Genomic DNA, 25,955 nt, shown 5'->3' with positions numbered 1-25,955 from the left:
ATACCTAATTGTTGTTTTAAAGAATGCCATTTGGAATTAGAGACACTAAAGATAAACTGAGAACCTATGAGTCATTGTGTTTATATCCATTGAGATATTTATTGATAGTGTATCTTCCCCTCCCCCTTCTGTTTTCTGTTTATGAAAGGATATTTTGGAGCAAAATGAAGCTTTGAAAGCTCAGATTCAACAATTCCATTCCCAGATAGCTGCCCAGGTAATGATGCTTTTTCATTGCTTACCATTAATAATAGCTCTTTAGTCGGTTAATCATCTGAATGCCCCTGGAGTGTCAAACATTGGATTAGAAGTTGGGAGACTAGTCAACAAGTAATGGTCCTGGGTTCCAAACACTGAATACTATGTATAGTGTTTTGGGAAAACGCTAATATATCCAAGTCCAAGTTAGTGGAAAGGAGTAGGTCAGAGAGCTCTTCACATGTGAGTAAACATCCTCCCAGTTCTGCCACAGAACAAAAGGAACTGGTCAAGTTGTATCTACAATAGTGGTTGATGTATTAATAAAGGTGTTTACAAAGTATTGACTGACCTTGGAAAAACCTCATCTACCCACAGAGGGTAGCAGTGTAACCATATATCTCAGGTTATATTTGCAAAAGTTATAAAATTTATATGTCAATTTAGTTATTGGCAAATGCTGCAGAGTTTTAAAAGACGATATTGTAATACCTGGTGTTCTTTAGCAGCATTGCTCTGTGGCTTGATTGGCTAATAGATTTTAGAGTATAAATGACAATAACATTCAGAAGAGACGTGAAAACTTTCAAGTACTTATCTCCATAATATACAGCCTATAAATTTTAGGTTCACTTCAATTTTAAAATTATAAAAGTTTGTAGCAACAGATATTAGAAATTTGACTCTTTTTGCATAAAAATTGTTTCAACATTAAACGTTTATTTTAAGGTATAGAAGTTCAAACTCCCAAAGCTTTGTACACATAAATATTTTTTTCGTAGTTGCTTTCTTTGTAAAGTTGATAGTCTAAAATTAGTTATGAGAGAAATATTTAATATAGGAAAAAGAGGTTGTATGCTCATATGAATTATCAGCTCAGATTGGATTGAGATCTTTAGCTACCAGCTGAGAGTTAGTGCTACAAAATTTTTCAGAAATTCCTTAAAAAATGCGATAAATAATAAAGCGATCATGAGCATTATCTTAATTATCTTAATCATTAGTTAATTAGTTCAAAAGTTTTCACTGAGGAAAAGAAACACCGGTGTAAAATGGCCTTTTTGGCTGTTTTTTGTTGTTGTTGTTTTTCTCTCCCCTTATGTATTTGTTGCTTGTTAGTTTTGTAGTTTCCAAGCCTGTCAACTTGCTTGATTCTTAATATTTTATGATGTGTAATTTTCTAATACTGGCTTCTGGTGATCAGTCAGTGCTTTCCAAATGGTATCTATTCTTTACTGAACATTCCTCATGGGCCAGATACTTCTTTAACAACTTTTTATTTAACTTCTCTTAGTTTTTAAAGTTCTGTTGTGATTATTGTACAGCTTGAAAGCTTTTTCTCAAGTGCTCTTATGTTAATAATGTTTTTCTTTCTTAGACCTCCGCTTCAGTTCTAGCAGAAGAATTGCATAAAGTGTAAGCCTGCCATTCCACACTTCTCTTATAATTGTGTAGTCACCACTAACAAATGTTTGCTTGATATATCACATAATTAACTTACACTCTGACCTGTTTGGAAAATACTCTGAACTCCATCTGGAACTCCATTTGGAGTTACTTACGTTCTTTTCATTTAACTTGTGTGTATTGAGCCCTTAAACGTTGCACTTCTGTTTTCGTGACTTCATCATGAAAGAGTTGGGAAAACTTTCCCTCTTTGGCAGTTGTTTTGGAGTAGTGCAAGTAAATTAGTTTTTGTCTCTTCCAAGTAGTTGTATCTCCTCTGTGTCTAGCTATGTGATAAAGATTGTATATTCAAAATAAAGTTTTGTGTGGTATAATTTAAAGATACAGATCAGTGATCAGTTTTATTCTGAGGGCCTAAAATCTGGTTTTGATATTGCCAGACTTGTCAACTTAAATTAGTTTCTTTGACCCAAGTTTTAAAACACAGACCTGTCTTTCTGTGTATCTATCTGGACATTTATCTATGAATATCTGTCTGTCTGTCTATCATCTGTCTATCATCAGACAGTCAATCATATCTCTCTAAGCATCTGGGAGTCAAGATCTCATTCTCTAGCCTAGACCAGCCTTGAATTTGTGATGATCTTGCCTTAGCTTCCTGAATGCAGGCATGAGCCAACATGTCTTACCATAATTAGGGGATATTTTGAGCCAGTGAGATGGCTCAGCAGGTAAAGGCATTTATCCCCAAGCCTTATGATCTAAATTTGATTCCCCGGGGCCACTTGGTAGAAGGGGAAAATTGACTCTTGCAAGTCTCTAAAAAGAGAAAGTATGACTATATGAAAAACTTAAGATGATCCTTTCTATGTGCAACTTGTAATCCTTTAATTTATAAAAGCTTATTGAAAGCATAAACATATTTCTTTTTAAAGGATTGCAGAAAAGGACAAGCAGATAAAACAGACTGAAGATTCCTTAGCCAGTGAACATGATCACTTAACAAGTAAAGAAGAGGAACTTAAGGTACAGTAATTCTTATGAATTGCTTCGGTATTTTATAGGACTCAAAATTGAATTAATTACCCTGATGCTTATAGTCAGTATAAGAGTAATCAAGAATGGGAACCTCTAAAACTCATTTGAAAAGTGCTTTCTCTTTTCCTGAACTATAATTACTTTTTTAGCTAAGAGGAAAAATTCACAAGAGCTTTTCTCACATGACACAAAACATTCTGATTTAGGAAATTTGTAATTTGACAACTTACCTCTTAAGTAGAACAGATAACTGTAAAAGTCAGTTTTATTAGGTATTTCTAATACAGTGTACTTTCTAAATTTTGATCTAGGATATACAGAATATGAATTTCTTACTAAAAGCTGAAGTGCAGAAATTACAGGCCCTGGCTAATGAACAGGTAGCTCTTTATTGCTTTTGCGCATTTACCTCAGAAGTTTGATTTTCCTATTCTTGTTTTATTGATGTTGTAAGCCCCAGTTTTATATCAGTAATACCTGTGATGGTTACTTATGTTTGGCTGTAGGATGTGTTGTTGAAAGCTTCCTCTTCACAGACCACTTAGATGTTATATGGGAATCAGTGTTTAATTGGTTGTTTCTGAGATAGCAGAGGATTTATTTGAAGCAATTTGTATGTGCTGCCTGTTTCAGCTTTTTCTATTTCATCTGTATATAAAGAACAAACCTTTTGTTAGGGTAAAAGTTGACCTTTGAGAAGTAAAAAATTATGTCCAACAAAACTTAGCATTGAAATGCATAATATTGCTATAGTTTTAATCCAAGTGTATGAAAAGAAGTTTTTAATATGAGTAAATAAGAAAAAGGATAATTTTGACTGCTTCTTGAACTGATAAAATTCTCATTTTATTCGAAATACAGGCTGCTGCAGTACATGAAATGGAAAAGATGCAAAAAAGGTGATTAAAGTGTTGGACATAGAGGCACTGAGTAACGTAGACCCATGTGTAATTATTACCCCCCCAATACTGCCTATAACTGACAGTTGTGGAAGTAATTTATGTAAACTTTGAGTGTATGAAATATTTTAAATGAATATTCTTTTTCTCATAGTATTCATGTTAAGGATGATAAAATAAGATTGTTAGAAGAGCAACTACAGCATGAAATTTCAAACAAAATGGAAGAATTTAAGGTATGTGATTAAGCTTGCACACTTTCTTAAAACAGCTTCATATGATTTTAGTTAAATCTAGAAGTACTTTTCTTTTAGCTTTTTAAAAATTATTTTTATTTTACATGTATCTTAAGTACATCCATGTCATGCAGTGCCTGAGGAGGTCAGAAGAGGGCTTCCAATCCCCTGGAACTGGAATTTTGGACGATTGTTAATGACCATGTGGGTGCAAGAGCAGCCAGTGCCCTTAACCCCTGGGCTAGTTTTCTAACCTCTTATTTTTAGTTTTTAAAAATTTATTTATTTTATGTATATGAGTGTTTTGCCCGTAGAGGACAGAAGAGGGCATCAGATTCCCTGGAACTGGAGTTATAGACAGCTACCATGTGGGTTCTGGGAACTGAACTTGGGTCATCAGCCTGTACTCTTAACTGTTGAACGAACTCTTTAGCCCCTAGAAGTACTGTTTTTTATATAAAGTGACTCTGAATTATTATTTCCTTAGTTTACTTGGTGGCTTATGTAAACAGTGATTTTTTTTTTTCATAGACTTTTTACCTATATTGTACCTTATATGTCCCTAAAGTAAACTTTTGAGATTTATTTTGCCTCAACCTTTTTAAACTAGTTTTTTGTTTGTTTGTTTGTTTGTTTTGTCTTTTGGAGACAGGGTCTCCCTGTAGCTCCAGCTGGCCTGGAACTCGCTATGTAGACCAGACTGGCCTCAAACACAGAGATCCACCTGCCTCGCTGCCTCTTGAGTCCTGGGACTAAAGAACTGTGCCACCATGCTTGGCCTTATACTAGTAGTTTTATTTTGTGACTATTTTATCTCTCTACACTATTGCTATAGTTCTCATGCCTGGTCATGGCCAACCAGTTTGAGTGTCTGATTACCCGAGTGTGGCTCTGACCTTTGAGATCTGGATTTTTATAGCAGGATGTGGCTTCTTTGTTTCTTTATGAATACTTAAAGCAATAATACAGATTTTTTTTTAACCTCTTAAAAATGATAAATTGTTGAGATTCTTTCTTTCAGATTCTGAGTGACCAAAATAAAGCATTAAAATTAGAAGTTCAGAAGCTACAGACCCTTGTTTCTGAACAGGTAAGACTTTTCATGAATTACAATGTAGAAATATCCAATGTATAGGAAGGTTTAGCTCTTAATTAGAAAACTAATAGAGAAATTTGCTTAAAGTTAGATATATCTTTTAATTACCTTCTTGTGCCTATCATGTTTCAAAATTAAAATTTTGTTTCTCTGAGATGGAGCTAATACTAATCTGCTCTAACTCTTTGCCAAAAAAGAAAACAAAACAACAACAACAACAAAAAAGCCTGTCTTATTTTTGTGGCATTAACTTTTTCATGCACACAGTATGGTTTCTCAAAAAAGAGACTAGGTTTGAAACTTACTAATATCTTTAAAATGCTTTACATTTCTAATTCCTCTTACTCTGTCTTTAACATCAAGAGTATACTTAAAATTTTCTTTGAATGGTAAAGCTTGTGTATATTGCTCAGCCTAGTGGTTTGCTTATAGCCCACATCTAAATCATTCCTTCTTTAGAATGTGCAGTTTTCTTCTGTGTCATCCTCTTCCCCTAACACTATCACTCTTCTTTCTATATTTATAGCAAGCCAATAAAACTGTAGCAGCTGGGAATGGCACTGCTCCTTAAGCCAGCATCCAGTGGTGTCTTTTCTCTGGTGTTTCCCAAGTATTACCTTCATACTTTTCTTATACACAGCTGTTCATATTACAATTACAATAATTATCTTTATTTTATGTGTATGAGGGTATTTCCTGCATGTATATAAGTGTACCTGTGTTGTATAGTGCCTGCATAGGTCAGACAAGGGCCTTGGATCCCCTAGAACTGTAAAGTATTCTAGGAATTGGCGAGGTGACTCAGTGGTAATGTTGCCTGCTGCCATGCCTGAAGACCTAAGTTCAGTCTCCAGAACCTACATGGTAGAAGGTGGAGGAGATCAACTCTACAAGGTGCCCTCTAACCTCTATGTGTGCACCATGGCACATTGTGTCCTTTCTGTACCCCGCCCCCAGCCCCCAAACCATGTGAGTTCAAGGGATTGAACTTAACAGGTCATCAGGTATAGTAGCAAATGACTTAATTAGTCCGAGTCATCGAGACTAGAAATACTGAATCTTTTCTTAATTATCGTTTTAGTAAAGTATGTTAACAACAACAAAACCAAAATAAAATCTTTTAAACTTCTGTTCTTCACTCAAACTGATATTCCCCATCATTGAAACTGAAACCACCAGCCTGAAATTTTCGATTCAGATCCTGTGATTAATTGGTTTTATATTATCTTACACAAAATTTTAAATCACATTTTTAGAAATGAGTACTTTGGAAAAAAAATTCTTCCATGTTACCAAATCAACTTTGTATATGGTACATTTTGTAACATTCTGTATATGACAGCTGTTAGTATGAGGTAGCATTTTCTTAGATTCTTAGAACCTGATAAGATGGGAAGCTAAAATTGTGGGATTAATTTAGATCTACTATTGGGCAGTTCTTAAATTTGTTCTTTAGTTTAAAAAAACATAATTTATACACAAGGACTATTTTTTCCTTTTTTTAAAAAAAATTGGGAATGTGATTGATACCTTTCATCTTAGCAAACCCATAAAACCTTTTATTTTCCTTTCGGGTCTTTTTATTTTTAATTTTTTATTACATTTATTTATTGTGTGCATGTGTATGGGGGGAATGCATGGTGCATGTGCCATGGTGCATGTGTGGAAGTCAAAGGACAACTGCAGGAGTCAGTTTTCTTCTTCTACCACATGAAATGAAACAGGTTGTCAGGCTTTGAGGCAGGAGTCTTACCCTCTGAGGCATCTTACCTGCCCGCTTGCCTTTTTCTGTAGTCATGTACAGAAGAGTACCCTCTACCCCCCCCGCCCCCATTTATGCCTCTGGTGGAAAGTCCACACTCAAATATGGATGCTGTGACTTCCCCTTCAGCCGCACAAAATGGCAAGAGAGGTGTCTTGCAGGTGCCGGCCGGCCAAGACGAATAGCACCTGAAAGGGAGGGGGAGTGAGGATGAAAGAAAAAACAAGAGACAGAGAAAAGATACTTGGGAGGACTGTCAGTAGAGACTGCAGCCCCGGTTTATTTTAGCTCAGCCTTCTTATACAGTAGAATCAATTTGCTTAGCTCAATTAGCTTCAACAGCTGTTTTTTCCCACCTTTATCTGAGGATCAAGGAACGGTCAAATACTTGTTTTGAATTCCACCGTTTAACCATCTTTCCTAAATTATCAACATATTCCTCCTAACTTGGCAGAACAATTTGGTACTGGTGTGCAAAACACACAAACTCTTGAGTCAAGGTGAAAGATCATAAATTAAACAAGCAAACCTGCCACAGCTCAATATACATAATGGCTGTGCCTATACTAATAGCTCCCAACAGTGTCTCATGGGCTTATATATCCTTAGCCCTTCCCCACTCAGCTAAGGTCGACTGATTGGGTGGGAGGGGTAACTGACTCCCCCATTGACTCCTTGACAAACATGGGAAGGAGGTGTGACTACAGCTTGCCAGCATAGTGGTCGGAGGACACTTCCAGTTATCACTCCACCCCTTCCTCTTACATTCTTTGCACCAACCTCTTTTGCAAAAGTCCCTGAGCCTTGGAAAGGGTTATGGGTGTGGGATGTCTTCCTCCTATTGTGGCAAGGCACTGAACTTTTGGGTCTCTGCATCATCTGTTTTACATGGGCCATTGGCCCATTTCAGTGGGACTTTGTTTAACCTCTTCCATCCTACCTAGCAGTTAGAATTCCAAATGACTGTTGAGAGAGAAGCAAGTTGATGATGTAAAAAATTCAGTCTTTTTGCCAGATAGTTTTATTTTGTAGAGGAAGATTGAGCTTATTGAAACAGAAAGCAGTAATGACTCCAAGGTATAGAAAGTGGAAAGGCCACAGGTATGAGGTAAGGTAATGTGTTCAGGCACTGAAGGAAGGGAGGCTCCAATTGCTTGTAGGCTTACAGGTCATCAGATGCTGCAGATAGGTCAGTAGGACCTTAGGGGGACTGGAGAGGTGGCTTAGCAGTTAAGAGCACTTGCTGTTCTTCCAGAGGGCCTGGGTTTGGTTCTTAGCACCCACATGGCAGCTAACAACTGTCTATGACTCCAGTTCCAGGGGATCCAGCATCCCTTTCTGGTCTCCTCAGGTATTGCACACACATGGTATTTTGGGCAAAACATTCATACACATAAAAATAAATAAAAATATATTTTAAAAAGACAGTTGATTCAGGAAAAGGAGTGAGCAGAAGACCCCAAACCTATTTGGCCAGCCTGCTTAATTGCCTGAAGGTCTGAGTATCATGAGGAGGAAGTTTTCCTTCCAGACACAGTACATTTTAGCAGTGGGGTGGGATGCTTAGGACTGAAGGGTCAAGTAGATGGAGGTCAGTTTAAATCTCATATTTTAAATGCTTTATAGAGATGTATTTGTGTTACTGCTTCTACAGTTGACAAGCACTTTTAAAATAGTCTGTATTTTGGTCTGGATAGTCTTCATAATATTGACATGTTAAAAATAATCCTTAAACACAGAGTACTGGCTACTCTTGCAGAGGACCCGGGTTAGATTCCTAGCACCCACATGGCAGCTAACAACTGTCTATGACTCCAGTTCCAGGGGATCCAGCATCCCTTTCTGGTCTCCTCAGGTATTGCACACACATGGTATTTTGGGCAAAACATTCATACACATAAAAATAAATAAAAATATATTTTAAAAAGACAGTTGATTCAGGAAAAGGAGTGAGCAGAAGACCCCAAACCTATTTGGCCAGCCTGCTTAATTGCCTGAAGGTCTGAGTATCATGAGGAGGAAGTTTTCCTTCCAGACACAGTACATTTTAGCAGTGGGGTGGGATGCTTAGGACTGAAGGGTCAAGTAGATGGAGGTCAGTTTAAATCTCATATTTTAAATGCTTTATAGAGATGTATTTGTGTTACTGCTTCTACAGTTGACAAGCACTTTTAAAATAGTCTGTATTTTGGTCTGGATAGTCTTCATAATATTGACATGTTAAAAATAATCCTTTGGGGGCCGGAGAGATGGCTCAGTGGTTAAGCTGCTCTTGCACAGGACCTGGGTTTGGATCCCAGCATCCACATGGCAGTTAACAACCATCTGTAACTCCAGTTCCAGGGATCTTGTGCCCTGTTCTGACCTCCACGGACATTACACGACACAGGTGCGTTTACATTCATGCAGGCAATACACTCATACAAATAAAATAAAAATAATAAAATCTTAAAGTAATCCACTGGACTATAAGCAACAGGACTTGTACAATTGCCTCTAAATGTTAGTCCTCGGTGTGAGAAAGCAAAACAACAAACTAAACAAAGAGAAATCCTCTTTTGTGACTTGCAAGACTTTGGGGATTTAGAGTTTTGCATTTGAAGAATTGATGCAAGAGAAGTAAAGCAAATCCTGTTCTCTTCATACTGCTTTTATAGTGACTAAAAGTTATCTATGAGTTACTAGGTAATTTTGCCAGCCCCATGTACCTCTTTGATTCCTTTATGTAGATACTTCTTTCCTGCTGTGCTTCAAATAAGTAATTCTGTAATTCTTATGTCCTCAAATAAGTACTCAATTTTGGAACTGTTTAGAACCCTAAACAATTTCCACAGAGGTCTATATGTAAACTAATTTTATGTTATGCAGACTAGATAGAACTAAACCTTTTTTGATTATTTTTATTTTTAGCCTAATAAAGATGTTATGGAACAAATGGAAAAATGGTAAGAGTTTTAACTTTTTATTTTTTGATGACTCATTCCTACCAAATTGGAGATAACAGAATTCTTAATTGTGGTAATTCCAAGTTCTTATAGTGTTGTTTTGTACTTTGGTAGAAAAGAGTGTGCTGGGCCATAAATTTCCTGGGATTACCTTCTAGCTTGTGGGTGTCATGTGACCTGTTCTGGATGTCATATAAGTACACACTACCTGAGCACATTTTCCTTCTTAGTGAAGAATTACCTTCACACCATTATTGAGGATCCTCAGAAATCTTTTTAGAATTAAAAGTTCATAGTGAATGATGGCCAGAGGGTTTGATCCATGTAAAGTATTTAGAAATATTATTTATCTTGCCCAAATAGTTCATATGTATGTTTCACATTTATAATTTCAGCATTCAAGAAAAAGATGAAAAATTAAAGACTGTAGAAGAATTACTTGAAACTGGACTTATTCAGGTGGCCACTAAAGAGGAGGAACTGAATGTAAAGCATTTTGTAGACCATTTTCCTTGTGCTTATTCTGTGAATGTGAAGGGGTTTCACTGTAATTGTCTGTTTTTCATAGCTTTTAATTGCATGCCGAAAGTTCATAAAAATTTTTTTCATTTATCTTAAATGGCATTTCTTTAAATGCAGATAGTGGTAGTGTTCACTACCTTAATTAGGTGGATATTGTCAATATAGTTTATAATATATGCTACCCCTCTTGCATCCATGTTCAGATTACAACCAAATGATTATTAGCAGACAACATTGATCTATAAAATAGTATTGAGATGAGAGCAAGAAAAAGCACAATTCTGGGTTTTGGTTTATTATTAGCAATAACTAAATTAACTTGGGGTTTCTGGGAAAAGTAAATTAAAGGTATATTTGAATATATACAGGGCCATGGCTTAATTGACAAGTGATATACAATGTGCTTTTGAGAATGTTGGTATTTAAATTGAAATGTGTATGGTGATAATTGTATTACTAAACCAGTTGACTAACTGTAATGATTATAGAACGTAGTGGTTGGGGGAGGAAGGATGGAGGCTAGGCTAGCTTATTTTGAACAAGTTAATATTGCAGAAAATAAAAATAAAAATGTGTTGTGCTTATGTGTTTTTGAAAAAAGGCCATAAGAACAGAAAACAAATCCCTGACAAAAGAAGTTCAGGAGTTAAAGGCTAAGCAGAGTGATCAGGTAATGCATGCAATAGATTCTGTGAATGTTTTCTTTTTAAAAATGGGTAGAGTTGTTGCATACAATCATACCAGGGCTGGATGTGGTAGTCCATTCACACCCCCCCGCCCCTGTCTTTTTGAAACAGGGTTTCCCTGTAGCCCTAGCTGACCTGGAGCTCAACTATGTAGAGCAGGCCAGCCTTGATCTCACAGAGATCCACTTATCTCCTGAGGGCTGGGACTAAAGGCATGTACCACCACACCCTGCCTTTTAATTTTATTTTTCAATATAGTAAAAGGTTTTGACCATAGAACTATAAATCAAGCCTCACATCATAAAAGAGTACCTGAAATGAGGCAGTTTTGTAGTTTTAGTTTCTCATCTGGTTAGAATTACTAATTAAGGATCTTAAACATTCATCTAATGATTGTTCTTTTGGTCTGCACTTATAAGTAGCCCCACATCTGCTTACTTTTGAAATACTCATTTTCATCATTATTATACTAAAAAAATTCAAAGAATTTCTGGGTTTACTTTTCCTGCTTTGATTTTGGTATAATAGCAAATTTGAGTAGGGAATATATACTTTGCTTTTTCTGACCCACTTATGGTTTGAGAAAATTACTAAATAATATATCTTTATTTCTAGGTTTCTTTTGTGTCTCTAATTGAAGAACTTAGGAGAGTGTAAGTGGTAACATTATTATAGATGGGTCTTCTGGCTTATTTTCTTAGTACTCACAAATGTAATGTTACAGTTTATTTGGGAGAGTTGACATACTTAGTTTGTTCTATGTATCGATTGATCGATATCAATCAATTTATCTTAGTCTGGTCAGTTTCTCTTAAGTTCCTTAGATTGGCCTCTTAACGCCTGATCCTTCTACCTCATACCCCTGGCTTGGTTGAACTTTTGTTCTAGAATTTTTTCATTAGTGGACTATGGGAAATCAGTCGTGCTTCTCACATTTTGGGGGGAATTTTAAATCTTTTTTTCTTTTTTCCCCTATAATTCTATTTTCATGTGACATCAAATTGTTATTTTTCTGTGTTTAGCAGAAACTACTAAAGTTCAATTTGTTGCACAGGGAGATCAATTCCATGAATGTATCTGCTTATTGAGGTGTCTGTTTGATGCCATCTTGAGTATTAAGTTCAAAACCCTTTAACCCAGCATTACTAGATAGAACCCGATTCTCCCTGGCATTGGCATTCTTCATGGTACAAATTTTAGATTCTTTATGCATTTTTGAAATATATCACCAACTTCTTGTGTGTATAGATTTTTGCGGGGGGGGCCTCCCTGTAGCCCCACCTGACCTGGAACTCCCTATGTAGACCAGGCTGGCCTTGAACTCACAGAGATCCGCCTGCCTCTGCCTCCCAAGTGCTGGGATTAAAGGCGTGTGTGTATGGATTTTAATCATCTATTAGTTGTTGGTTCATTCTCATTGGAAAGGAGCTTAAGTGCCCCCCCCCCCCCGCTTTTGCTTGCCAAATTAATTTGCTGTTTTACTTAAACTATCAAGTTGATTTGTAGAGCTTTTTTAATGATTTGGTGCTGTTTTTATATTTAGTTGGTATATTGCAGTGATTTCTAATCAGGTTAATACTTCATTTATTTATTTAAGGATCCATGAGAAAGATGGAAAGATCAAGTCTGTGGAAGAGCTTCTAGAAGTTGAGCTTCTCAAAGTTGCTAATAAGGAAAAAACTGTTCAGGTATTAGGAGAGGGAGAGAAAAGTGTGTTTGGCCTTTCTGTTTATCAGCTTTAGTTACTATCATTTGATTTCATGTGCTTGTACATTGCATTTTTTTGTCAACTTTGGTGTGTTTCCATTGTCCAATCTTGTCTGTTTTGTCATTGTCAAGGCTTTGAAACAGGAAATAGAGATTCTAAAAGAAGAAATAGGAAATGCCCAGCATGAAAAGGCTCAACAGGTAAAAGTCCCAGAGCCATAGCATGACAAATTCATTAGTGTATATATATTATTTAGAAGCTGCTTTCCTCCAACCTTGTTATTCAGAAGAAAAAAAAAATCCTTTAATAGTTTGCTATATACTCCCCTTTCCAACTTTGACTGATTTCTGCAAGTTTCTGTGGTATTTTAATCTGTGCTTCTTTTAAAACTTCTTACTAAGGTCCTTTTCTAGAAAGTTTTCTGTATTAATGTTTCATTTTAGTTTGCCAGCTTAGAAAATATAAAACTCAGGGCTGGAGAGATGGCTCAGCCCTCAAGAGCACTGCTGCTCTAGCAGATGACCTGGGTTCTGTTCCCAGCACCCACAAGATGACTAACCACCACTTGTAACTCCAGCTCCAGGGGATCCTGTGCCTCTGTGGCCATAGCATGACTCAGGTGCACTTCTGCACATGCAGCCCAAACACAGAAAATAAAAAAATAAAATTTAACAAAAGAATAAAAAAACACAAAACTCAACGTTTTGGTAAAGCAAACTGCATGGCCAGAATATGTATTATTCAACCTCTGTCGCAGGAAAAATGCAAGTTTCCGTGGGTATTCTAAAGTAGGCATTTTTACTGGGGGTAGATGGGTTTTATTAAATTTAATATGATTAAGTTTTCATTGAAAAAGTTTTGTGACTATATGGAAGAGTTGATTCATTCGTTCGACAGATTCACTCATCAATATTTGACTTCCTCCCATCTGTAAAAACCTTATGCTAGAATTGGAGAGAACGTGTTGAATGATTAGGAGTTCAGGAGAGGCTTCTTCTAAGAACTGACATCTAAGCCAAGACTGAAAGGGCTATGGAAGAGAATCAGGATAGAAGGCACTGTGTTAGATCAAGAGCTGGAAAGATGGCTCAGTTGGTAAAGTGCTTGCTGTGCAAGCATGAGGACCCGAGTTCAGATTGCAAGCACTCATGTAAAAGCCCAACATGGCAGCACATGCCTGTAGCAACAGCACTGAGAAATTGAGACAGAAAAGTCTGAGTGGCTCACTGGCCTACTGGGTTGTACCCATGGGTGTGTGCGTGTGTGCATGCACAGGTATGCACACACATAAATTAAAAATAATAACTAGGAAATGAGTGAAGGACACTGTAGAATAGATGTTCTTGAAGACTGGGCTGGAGACGACTTCTAATGCTGATGGGAGTGTGTGGATAGTTGGTGAAGACTCTGATTTTCACAACTTGAGAAATACCATGTTATTTAGACTTATAACTGTCTTCCTTATTTTACCCTTTCCTTATTATTATTTACCGTTGTTGGAATCAAGAGAAGGTGAAATAAAAATGTATCTCATTTGGCATGAAAAATTTAGCTTGGATTTTATATTTTGAAGTATACACATTGTGAAGATTTATAACATAAGCTTAGTAGGGTGAATTGAAAGGCTTATGAACTTTTCTTTGTATTTCAGTTATCTGTCACGTCTCAAGTTCAAGAGCTTCAGAAGTTGTAAGTACAGTTGTCTCATTTCCCTGTAAATACCTCTTTTCTACAAGTTAAATGTAATGAAAATGATAGGGCTTTTTCTTTTTTGGTCTTTGTGAGACAGGGTCTCCCTGTATCCCCAGCTGGCCTGGAACTTACTATGTAGACCAACTGGCCTCAGGAGAGCTCTGCCTCTCTCTGCCTCCCAAGTGCTGGGATCAAAGGCGTGCACTACCACACTGGGCTATGATAAGGGCTTTTCCAATTTTATTTCAAATAAACTTTTAGAAAATATTAAGAGTCTTGGGTTTCCATTATACTTGAACAACTATTAGTTTTTTGTTGAGAAGAGGGTTGAACTCTTTTTGGGGGGTAGGGTCTTTTGAGACAGGGTCTCTCTGTAGCCCCAGTTGTCCTGGAACTCTTCTATGTAGACCAGCTGGCCTTGAACTCACAGAGACCTTTCTGCCACTGCCTCCCGAATGCTGGGATTAAAGGCATGCACCACCATGCCCAACTGAGAACTGTTTTTTTTTTTTTTTTTTTTATATATATTATAATCTGTATAACATTAAATGGAGGTGTTGGTCCTTCCTTAGTTTAATGGCCGTGTGAAATTGGGTCAGTATTTGACCCTTAAGCCAATTGTACTAAGCTGTCTAAATTTATTGACCCTGGCCTAAATACAGTGACATAGGGTAAAAGCTGAGCTACCCTAATTTATTCATTATTTGTATATGCAGTGATAGAATGATTTTCTTTCATTATACTTAATTTGATGCCTCCAAAATCTTTTCTGTCTTTATACTTAAAGTTATTTGTAGTTTATTTTAGTTTGGACCATGAGTAGTAATACCTGAAATATATTTTTATAGTCTTCAGTACTTTTGCTTGTTATGGTCATGCAAAATTTATATTTATACCTCTTATTAATTTGTCAGATTAAGAGGAAAAGAAGAACAGATGAATACCATGAAGGCTGTTTTAGAAGATAAGGAGAAAGACCTAACCAATAGAGAGAAATGGATACAGGTAAGAAGTTAAGGCAAAAATGAAAAATACCTTAATATAATATTTGAATGTCAACCCATGCCTATTCTTTTTAAGGATCTTCAAGAAGAAAATGAATCTTTAAAGGCTCATGTTCAGGAAGTAGCACATCATAATTTACAAGAGGTATAGTATAAACAAATGACCAACATACTACATGAGCAATGTGAAATTTTTATTGAATATTCTGGAAAGTAGTCAGTATTGTCTTAGTTTCTTTGCCAGAAAAGTCATGTCATGCCATAGTTTCGTTGTTATTATTAAAGTAAATTAGCTCTTATCACTTTCAAGCTATATTTATATTTAGCTGCCTGATTGGTCAAGCTAATACTGTGTTTCTCCTTTCTTTGTCAAATGTATGTTAGGCTCATTCTTAACTGTGTTTAGTTGGCACACTAATCTTTAATCCTTTTGAAAATAAATATTAAAAAAAAATAAAATTTGGTGAAGAAAACTCATTCAAGCCAGGCATAGTGGCTCATAGCTGCAATCTAGCCCTTGAAAGGCTGGAACAAGAGGATCGTTGTGAGTTTGAGGCCAGCTTGGGTTATGTAGCAAGACCATGTCTCAAAAAAACAAGGGGGCGAAAATTCTGTTTTTGTTTTATAAATGACCTAATGTTGAATTTGCCACATAATTATGCTTTATTTTATAGTTGGGTGGTTATGCATATATATATATATATATATTGTAGTACTTGGTTTATTTTGATGTTAGCATTGAAAATGTGCATTTGTTTCTTAGGTGTGTTCGGCACCACGATTTGAAGAACTTGAAATTGTGTAAGTATACTTAGCCAGCGTTTTGATGAGGTACTCCAGAATGTGATTAAAACTCATTTTGATGGGTTTCTCATAGGTCATTAACTTAATTGTTAAATGTTAATTACAGTTTACAGGTATATAAGGTAACTTTCTGCTTGTTGTAAAGCAGAGGCCTTTAGATGCTTACAAATATATAATGTCTCACCCATCTTCTCAAATGTTTTTTCTGTAAAACACATAGGTTTTAAGACTTTAAAAAAAAAATCATACAATTATTGTAAAGAGAATATAAACTGATTTCAGTTTAATCAGAAAATAATCTTAGCCCTCATACGTATAATAGACATTTTCCATAGGTGCACTTGCTTATAGGGAAAATGAGAAATGAATCTTGTCGAGTTCTATGCTGAATAATAAAAATATTGTAAGCAATTAGCTTAGGAGATATCATTCTTTGCACATGTTCATACTGGAACAATATTTTTTTATCCCATAAAAGTCTTTTTAGGAGCCAACCAGCAAGGTGACTCAGCAGATAAAGACACTTGCTGTCATGCCTGATGACCTGATTTCCATCCCAGGGACCAGTATGGTGGAAGGAGAAGAGAACAGCTTGGGGTAGTCAGTTTTCTCCTTTGACTGTGTGAGTCCTATGGACAGAACTCAGGTTGTTGGGTTTGGTGGCAAGCACCTTTATCCAGTAAGTCGTTTCACTGGCCCAGCAAAAATTACTTGAAGAGATTATTCTTTGGCATGATGCCCATCAGTAATTATTGAGGTTTATTTTAAGAAGTGCCCTCTTTGGGCTAGAGAGATTGCTCAGTGGCTAAGAGCACCAGTTGCTCTTGCAGAAGACCAGGGCTTGATTCCCCGCACTCATATGGCAGCTAACAACTGTCTGTACCTCCAGTTCTAGGGGATCCGATGCCATTTTCTGACCTCCAGGCATTGCACGACGTTGGTACACTTAACTTACATGCAGGCAATACACTGATAACACATAAAATAAAATAAGTAAAGTATTAAAAAAATGTCCCTTTTGAAACTGTGTCTTTAAGATAGTGAGGATACTAGGTCACCTGTATTTATAAAAGCAGTGGTGGCACATGCCTTTAATCCCAGCACTTGGGAGGCAGAGGCAGGCGGATCTCTGAGTTCAAGGCCAGCCTGGTCTACATAGTGAGTTCCAGATCAGCTGGGGCTGCAGGGAGACCCTGTCTCAAAAAGACAAAAAAAAAAAAAAAAAAAAAAAAAGAAACCCTGTCTAAAAAAAAAAAAAAAAAAAAAAAAAAAAGCAAGGAACCTGACTTTTCTTGGTACCATGATTGTGTATTTATAGAACTGTTTGTTTTTCTTTCTTTTTGGTCTCTTTTATACAGGGTCTCCCCAGCTGACCTGGAACTCGCTATGTAGATCAGGCTGGCTTTGAACGCACAGAAATTCGCCTGCCTCTGCCTCCCGAGTGCTGGGATTAAAGGCATGCGCCCCCATGCCTGGCCTTAGAATTGTTTAATGAGTAACTGTCAAGGTGTTTTTCTCTCATCTACTAGTAAAGAGCCCAGAGACATTTTTGGACTTTTCTGCTGTAGGTATATAAATCAGTGGAATATATAATTTTAGGGTCACTTCTGACTTTCATTTTTCTTGTCCTCCTTTTTTTTGGGGTTAAATTAATAGATTTTATTGGGGGGGTACTTTTAGACTTATAAGAAGATCGAAAAGTACAGAGAGCCTCTGTATCACCACTCCTATTGCTTCTGTTACTAACATCTTACATTAACATGGTACATTCATTACCATTGATGAGCCAAGAGCAGTACAGTTGTTATTAACTAAAGGTCACAATTTCCATTAGGATTTACTCTGTAGGTTTTAACAAATGTGTAAGAACAATGTATCCATCTCAGTATCATACAGATTAGTTTCACTGTCCTAAGTCTTTCTTGACTCGCTATTCCTCCCTCCCTCCCCCCCCCTCCTTTCCATATACTCCTCCAGTCCTCATCCAACTTGAATTCCTGGCACCACTGCCATCCTTCTCCATAGTTTTGCCTTTTCCAGATGTCATAGCTGGAACCATGCAGTATGCAACCTTTTTAGATCAGTTTCTTTCACTTAGCTGTATGCATTAAGTCTTGCTCTTTATTTCCATTATCTTTCATCTTTTTTTTATCTTGCTCGCTTTCTTTTTCAGTCTGCCCTCCCCTCTCCTTCCCTCCCTTCCGTTTTCCTTTCCTTTCCTTTCCTTTCCTTTCCTTTCCTTTCCTTTCCTTTCCTTTCCTTTCCTTTCCTTTCCTTTCCTTTCCTTTCCTTTCCTTTCCTTTCCTTTCCTTTCCTTTCCTTTCCTTTCCTTTCCTTTCCTTTCCTTTCCTTTCCTTTCCTTTCCTTTCCTTTCCTTTCCTTTCCTTTCCTTTCCTTTCCTTTCCTTTCCTTTCCTTTCCTTTCCTTTCCTTTCCTTTCCTTTCCTTTCCTTTCCTTTCCTTTCCTTTCCTTTCCTTTCCTTTCCTTTCCTTTCCTTTCCTTTCCTTTCCTTTCCTTTCCTTTCCTTTCCTTTCCTTTCCTTTCCTTTCCTTTCCTTTCCTTTCCTTTCCTTTCCTTTCCTTTCCTTTCCTTTCCTTTCCCTTCCCTTCCATTCCCTGACATCTTTCCCTCTGCCAACATCTTTCCCTTCCCCGAGGGAAAGCCCCCAATAATCCAGGCAAGCCTTGAACTCGGCAGTCCTGCCTGTGCCTCTTGAATGCTGGGATTATAGGCATGTGCCAGCATGTCTGGCTTTTCCCTTCTTTAATTCTACTCTTCATGTACACACTGTTAGTATTTTTCACGTGTACCTATGAATGTCTTGGCATTCTTTCTAAATTAAGGTGGGATAAAAGTAGTGTTCTACTCAGCAAACACTAGTCTTTTATATATCTTCAGATACTGGGACTTCTGAACTGGATAAAAGTGGATTCTAGCCCTGAGGAAATAGACAAATCATTGAATAATGTTAAGTGATGTGAAGAGGACTGTTGCTTAAAATGGCAAAGGCAGTTGGGATTCACTTGGGCTAGATTGAAGACTTATATCAAGATTGGGTAAGGGAGGGCTGGCAAGATAGCTTAGCAAGTAAAGGTGCTTGACGTCCAACCTGACTACATGGGTTTGATTCCTGGGAAGACCAACTCCTGCACACCATGGCAAGAACATGCACACATACATGAGTAAATGTAATTAAAAAGAAAAATAGGATTGGGGCTGGTAAGATGGCTCAGTGGGTTAAGGCACTTGTTGCTAAGCCTAATGTCCTGAGTTTTATTCCCCAGAACCCATACAGTGGAAGGAGAAAAGGAGAGAACTGACTCCTACAAGATATGACCCCTAATGTATACCGGGGCATGTGTGTGCCTACATATCCACATGCACACACACAGACACAGTCAGACAAACAGACAGACACACACACAAAATAAATGTACTAAAAAATAAAAACAAACAAAGCTTGGATAAGGGAGCAGTATCAAATTGTCCTATACATCTCTTTAGCACAAGGATTGTTTCTTAATTTCCAGGGTCAATGTATGGCTAAGACTGATGGGAGCAAATTTTATTTCTTTATTAAGTAGTAATTTTTGCAGTAAGTGGTTGAAATACTGTTTTGCATTTAGCCTTTATTGTAGAGTTTCCTCTTAATGGAAAGCCATATTTATTTAAGAAGGGTTAAATATAAAGTAAGTGGTTGTAGATTGTTTTTGACTGGGAAGTAGAATGATCCTGGAAATACTGTCTTTTAAAACACCCTTTCAAATTGATATAATACGGGAGGATATAGCTAGTAGGCATTGTTTGTGCTGTATTTTCCTTAGGAGTGATATCAGTCTGGCTTTTTTTTTTTCCATGTACATTAGCAAAGTAAAGTCTTTATAAAAATTCTAGGTTGAAAGAAAAGGAAAATGAAATGAGGCGAATAGAAGCTGTACTAAAAGACACGGAGAGTGATCTTTCTATCAAAACAAAGTTATTACAGGTGAGTCTCATTACATACAATTATTTATTTTCTGTCTTTGCTTGTTTAAAAAAAATGTTTTAACTGCTATATAAAAGGATGTAGAAGATGAATGAGGCTCTCCACAGGCTGTGGGTCTCATTCCTTAAAGGTGAGTACTGTTTGGTGCTAGTTGTGAGAATAGCATTCTAAACATAGGAAAAAAGTTGGCTGTGTCATTAAATCACTGGTCATTTGGGCAGTGATTGAGCTGTTCATGGAACATTTCATAACAGGGGCATACATCCTTGGTTGTGATAGGTGGAAGATGGCCACTATTGCATCTATCTGGAGCCTATTTATATTGTTAAATGACATAAAACATCCCCCTACAACAAAGAAATATCCAGCCCCACATGCCTCTGGTATTGAGCTTGAGAAACCTCGTCCTGCCTATTGCATGTCACCCTACACTAAATTCTTACAAGAGTTTGAGTTATTTTTGAATACTGTTTTATTCTACTGAAACATACCCACTATGAGACTAGTACTAAGCGTAATTACTGCAATTGTATAATATGCTTTAATATGTGGCTTATTCCATTCTTTAAAATTGTTTCTATTTTGGAATTTTTCTAGAAAATAATGGTATTTTAAAAGCTTATATGGACAGTAATAGTTTCTGTCTAGACACTCATGTTTAAATTTTTGTTTAAATAGGAGGTCCAAGATGAAAATAAATTGTTTAAGTCCCAAGTTGAACAGTTTAAACAGCAAAACTACCAACAGGTGGGTGCTAATTCCTATCTGTCTTTTACTTACATGGTAAAAACAAAAAAACAAAAAAACAAAAAAAAACTGTATAAGCAGTCACTGTCTACAAATACTCTTTGCCATTTTAACATTTCCATTGAAAATAAAATGCTTGTTCTTTTATAATTGCGTGTTTGTCAAATTTCCTATAAAAGCAATTTACTACCTATGTCTAAGATAAAATATATAATTCATAAAATATGTGCAAATATTACTGTGAGTATTCCAGCTCTATTGTGTGTGTGTGTGTGTGTGTGTGTGTATGTGTGTGTTCTGATCTTGCTACAATGCTTTTCTTAGCAAGTCAGCTAAAACCCAAGAGGTTTGTTTAAACATGTGCATACTATCTTCTCCTTAAACAAAACATCAGTAATTGGGAAGAAACTAACATATATATATGAAACTTATAAATAATGGTCTATCATTACTTTAAATACCTTTTAATACATTTTCCTGTGTCTTTAAGAATATATATATATATGTATATATATTACACAAATTCATTTTTTTTTGTAATACTGGAATTGCACCTAGGGGCCTTGAGCATGCTAGGCAGATGCACTTCCACTGAGCACAATCCCCAGCCCTACCAAGTATGTTGCCCATAGTTTTCTTTTAATTTGTGAGCATAGTAGAGAGACCAGAATGTATTTGAGGGAAAATAGTTAAGAGTTCCTGTTGACAAGAAATTTGCTGAAGCTTGATAGATTAGTCATTGAGGATATATGCTGTATGTGAAGGCCATTTATCTTCACATATAAAGTCAACTTTTTAAAAAATTGGATGTGAGGAAATGAACTTTTTAAAATTTTTCTGTAATTTCATTTAAATATTTTTTGACTTTTAGAAACCATTATGGAAATTAAAAATACCTTGGCACTATACAACAGGAAATTGATACATTCTTACCAGTGAAGACTTTATACAGTGACAGTGAAAATAAGATTAGCACTCAGTTCATCTTATAAATTTGTATATACTTTATTAAAGTCAGAGTGCTGGTATAATGGGATATATGGTAGTTTTACCTTTACTGTTGATCTTATCTCCAAGAAAAAGTACTTTTGTTGTGTTGTAGGAAACTTTTTTTAAACTAATATTTAACTCTTTCAATAGGCATCTTCTCCCTCGCATGAAGAATTACTAGCAATGTAAGTAAGAAGTTTAATTCACAGTTTGGGAAGTGGTAACTTTTTATATGCTAAATTGTTCTCAGACAAGGAATTTGATGTGATTTCAAATGATCACCTAAGTTTTATAGTTCTTTTTAACTGTCTTGAACTGCCAGCTATGGGAGCTTAGTTGGGTTTTTGGCCAGCTAATAAGCCTTTTTAAAGTATGTGGATTTCTTCTAATATTTTGTTGAGGGAGATGCTTGGGCTTGCTGTTTTTCCTTTTTGGCTTTTCAGACATTGAGAAAATTCAGTCAAATTGAGTGGCACATAAAGGTCTCTTGTCCCATTGTCCCGTTGTTCTGCTGGTTCTTCTCTAATCTGGATTTACTGTGGAATTGAATGGCACAAATGTTGGTTTGGCTTTTGTATTGTAGTGAAAAACAGAACTGTTATGGAATTCCCTTTTAAGAGGTTTTTTTTTTTTTTTTTTTTTTTTTTTTTAATGAAACATTTTTCTTGTCAGCCTGTGATTTTCACTAAGAAGCTACTTATTTAAGGTCATTTATCTTATGTTTGAGAATTCCAAATTTCAACCACAAAACTAAGTATTCTTTCATCATGTCTTGTTTACAAAGTTGATATTTAGTAGGTTAGGATTATTTATTGTTTTAAATTTAGTCTTAAGTTGACTGTATAAAGCAAGAATCTGCAAACATTTTCTGTAATGAGCCTGATAGAGGGACCTCAGAGATCTTGTTTTTTCATATTGTTTTGTGTATATGTGGGTGTTTTTAAATTTTTATTTATGTATTTGTGTGTGCTTGCTTGTCTGTATATGCATCACATGCATGCAGTGCCAATGGAGGCCAGAAGGGGGCATTGGCTCTTTTGGAACTGAAGTTATAGGTGGTTGTGAGCTGCCAGACATGGGTCTAAGAATTGAACTGGGTCCTCTGCTCCTGACTTGGGTGCTAAGAACTGAACCTGGGTCCTTTGCAAGAGTAGCAACTGCTCTTGGCTTCTGAGCCATCTCTTCAATCTCTATTTTTATTTTTAAGTATTATTTAAAAATGTAGAAGCAGGAGACTGGGCATGGTGTTGCACACTTGTAAATAGCAGGTTCTTGAGGACATGAGGTAGGATGGATAATCACTTGAGCCCTGTGTATTCTTAGAACCTTGCCAACATAGTGAAACCTTGTCTCCAAATGGCTGAGAAACAACATAAGGGAAAGAAGGATTTGTTTTGACTCACAGTTTCAGAGATTACAGTTCATAGTCCTTGACACCATTGATTCCAGGGCTGTAATGGGAGAATATGTGGAAAACGAGGATGTTAAACTCATGGTGTGCAGAAAGCAGAGAAAGATAAGAAGAGTTGGGTAGGGCACAAGGAATTTCCCGTGTTACCTACCTCTAATGATGCACTTTCTTCATCTGGGTCCCATCTCCTAAAGTTTCCAGGAACTTTCACACTTGTACTACATGGAGCCAAGCCCCATGATATGAGCCTTTTTGAGGAGCATTTCATGTATATGTATATGTATATGTATATGTGTGTGTGTGTGTATATATATATATATATTTTTTTTTTAAATATTTTATTATTTTGTGTGTATGAGTGTAGTGACTCATGTGTATTTAAAAAAAAGAACAAAACTCTTTCTCAAGGACCAGACGTTTTGTTAGGCAACCCCTTGTATAGAGCCTAGTTCTTAAGAAAGAGCTGTTTGTGTTGGGCATGAGGGAAACATGCTTTTAATCCTAGCACTCTGGAGGCAGAGGCTGGCAGATCTCTGTGATTTTGAGTCCAGCCTGATCTACATAATATGTTCCATAATATGTTTCAGTCCAGGCTACACAGTGAGACACTATCATTAAAAAAAAAAAAAAAGTAATAAAAATAAAGAACTTTTTGTGATATCCCTTAGGTATAACTGAAATGAATTGTAAAATTTTTGCCTTTCTGCATTACTGGGAAATAATGAAGGCATTGGACTGGATGGAGGTAGGGGGCATGAATTCTAGGATTAGGCAAAAAATGGCAAGAGAGCAACTAGGTCACTTTAATATACTTTGGTTGTTTTGATGAGCCACTTAGTCATAACATCACCATCTTTAAAAAAATAGATGTATGTTAGAGACCCCCCCCCCCCCAAAAAAAAAGCAGTTTTCAGTCGTTTAAACAGGTATTGCAGTGATACAGGTAATAAAAGAAAAGAAAAGCTGCGGCAGATCACATATTCAGACTGCCTTGTGTGGGTTGAGATTCTGTAGCACAGAACACTTGAGCTTCAGTTTGTTGTATTATAGGTACAAACTTGTCTAACCCAGACTATCCTTGAATTCACTTGAATTTCCGATCTTCCTGCCTCCACCTCCCAAGTACAGGGGGCTGTTCTGGGTGGGTTTCATGTGATGCTGGGGAATGAAACCAGGTCTTGTACGTGCTAAGCGAGCACTCTACCAACCTGGGAGCTATGTCTCTAACCCTAAAAATTACTTTTGAAATTAAGAATTCCTAAGATGGGCTTTCTGTGTCAAAGAGTAACTGAGCAATGAATGCATCTTTCAAAGTATCACTTGCTGTTTTTGTTTCACAGTAAATATTGATATGTACTTATCTGATTTGTATTACTGTTAGGTAAATTATTTATCTAAAGTATACATTCATATTCTGATTTAGAATTTCAGAAGGAGAAAAAGAAATAACTGGTCTCCGGAATGAATTAGATTGTTTGAAGAATGCTGTTGAACACCAGAGGAAGAAAAACAATGTAAGCAAGTCTTATGAGAATGAGACTTTTTCATTTTAGCACCTCAGTGTTGAAAGATGGGTCAGGAATTTTTTCTTTGAATCTGTTTTTACTTTAGATTTCTTAATCTTCGAAGAAAGCACTATTGCTCTCTGTATGGATCATTTAGGGGCACTATTTTAGTGATCATTTTATTGGAAAACAGTTTTAATAAATGTGAAAAGATGAATTTTTATACTGAGGAATACCATTTTAAATAGGAAACTGAAAATATAGTTGCCTTTTTGTTAAATCTTTGTTTGGAAAAATAACTTTCAAACTCAGTATTTTATTTATTTTAGTAAACTGGGCTAGCGGTTTTTTTGTGGACTAAAAGTGATGCCAATATTCTGTCCTAATGGGGAAGTTTTCAAAGCCTGGAATTTTTCTTTTTAAAGTGAGAGGCAGTACAAATATTGGTAATTAAGTATACCAGTGGTCTTAGAACTTGGGAATGAATAATTCTTTAAAAACTATAGACCCTAGTATGTTGACCAAGCAGACAGTAGACTTAGCTGAATTTTATAAATTCTCTCTTACCAAAAGGCAGTAACTACTGGTAGAGTCCAAGCATGCTTGCCAGTGAAGTTATTTTCACATGAAAGTATGATTGCTAAGTGTAAGCAAGATCAGAATGTTACTGAAATCTAAGGGAATGTTGATAATAAATGTTATTTCTAATGTAAATTGAGTTTTAAAGTTTGTGTTAAATTGCTAACCTAACAAGTTGGCATTTTGTTTTACCTGAGAGTTTGTCAAAATTAGGTATGTGAATCGCCTTTGTGTGTTGCATATTAGTTACTAACAGCATTGCTTAGCCACAAAGCTTGGGGTGAGCGTTCCAATATATTGTTAACTTCTTAGCTGTTTTATTGTTGGGATTCTTAGATAAGGAGGGCATGGTAATGCCACTTTAATTCAGCAGCAACAGCACTGGAGGCCTTTTCAGGCCTGTGGAAAGAGCCAGACACGGAAGGCCATCAGGGTACAGCATCACTGCATCCTCCTTCTGCCACTTGTATGAACTTGGCCAGACTTCTTACCTTTCTGCTGTGGTTTCCCATCTCTAAAGTGGGAATAAGTAACATATAAATTGTAAGGATTAATGAGAATTTGTGGAGTATTAAGTATAGAATTTAGCATCTGGACATCCAATAAAATGGTGGTTATTGCCTTTTAAAAATACAGTATATTGTTTTAGTTTATATTTGCTGAGGAAATACTGTTAAAACATCTTTCAGAGTTCCTTTCTGAATAACCTCAGTTTCTCTTAACGAGAACGTACTTTATAGT

At 36.3% G+C, this 25,955-nt stretch overlaps 1 protein-coding gene across 1 annotated transcript in view; it reads left to right on the top strand.

Annotated features, from left to right (window-relative positions):
* Ktn1 (kinectin 1) overlaps window positions 1-25,955 on the top strand; it is an 84,334-nt gene that overhangs the window by 40,047 nt on the left and 18,332 nt on the right. The window contains 21 exon segments of the mRNA XM_029566658.1: window positions 149-217; window positions 1,577-1,614; window positions 2,541-2,631; window positions 2,955-3,023; window positions 3,505-3,542; window positions 3,697-3,778; window positions 4,800-4,868; window positions 9,547-9,581; window positions 9,977-10,067; window positions 10,705-10,773; window positions 11,405-11,442; window positions 12,387-12,477; window positions 12,629-12,697; window positions 14,149-14,186; window positions 15,104-15,194; window positions 15,270-15,338; window positions 15,957-15,994; window positions 19,892-19,982; window positions 20,661-20,729; window positions 21,870-21,904; window positions 24,554-24,644. Of these exon segments, the coding sequence (XP_029422518.1) occupies window positions 149-217; window positions 1,577-1,614; window positions 2,541-2,631; window positions 2,955-3,023; window positions 3,505-3,542; window positions 3,697-3,778; window positions 4,800-4,868; window positions 9,547-9,581; window positions 9,977-10,067; window positions 10,705-10,773; window positions 11,405-11,442; window positions 12,387-12,477; window positions 12,629-12,697; window positions 14,149-14,186; window positions 15,104-15,194; window positions 15,270-15,338; window positions 15,957-15,994; window positions 19,892-19,982; window positions 20,661-20,729; window positions 21,870-21,904; window positions 24,554-24,644 (1,371 nt within the window).

The sequence above is a fragment of the Nannospalax galili genome, unplaced genomic scaffold (assembly GCF_000622305.1).
Source record: "Nannospalax galili isolate Female #2095 unplaced genomic scaffold, S.galili_v1.0 scaffold336, whole genome shotgun sequence".
In the NCBI taxonomy this organism is placed as follows: Eukaryota; Metazoa; Chordata; class Mammalia; order Rodentia; family Spalacidae; genus Nannospalax; species Nannospalax galili.
Note: the sequence above shows the minus strand (reverse complement) of the source record. Positions and strands in the feature narration are given on the sequence as shown.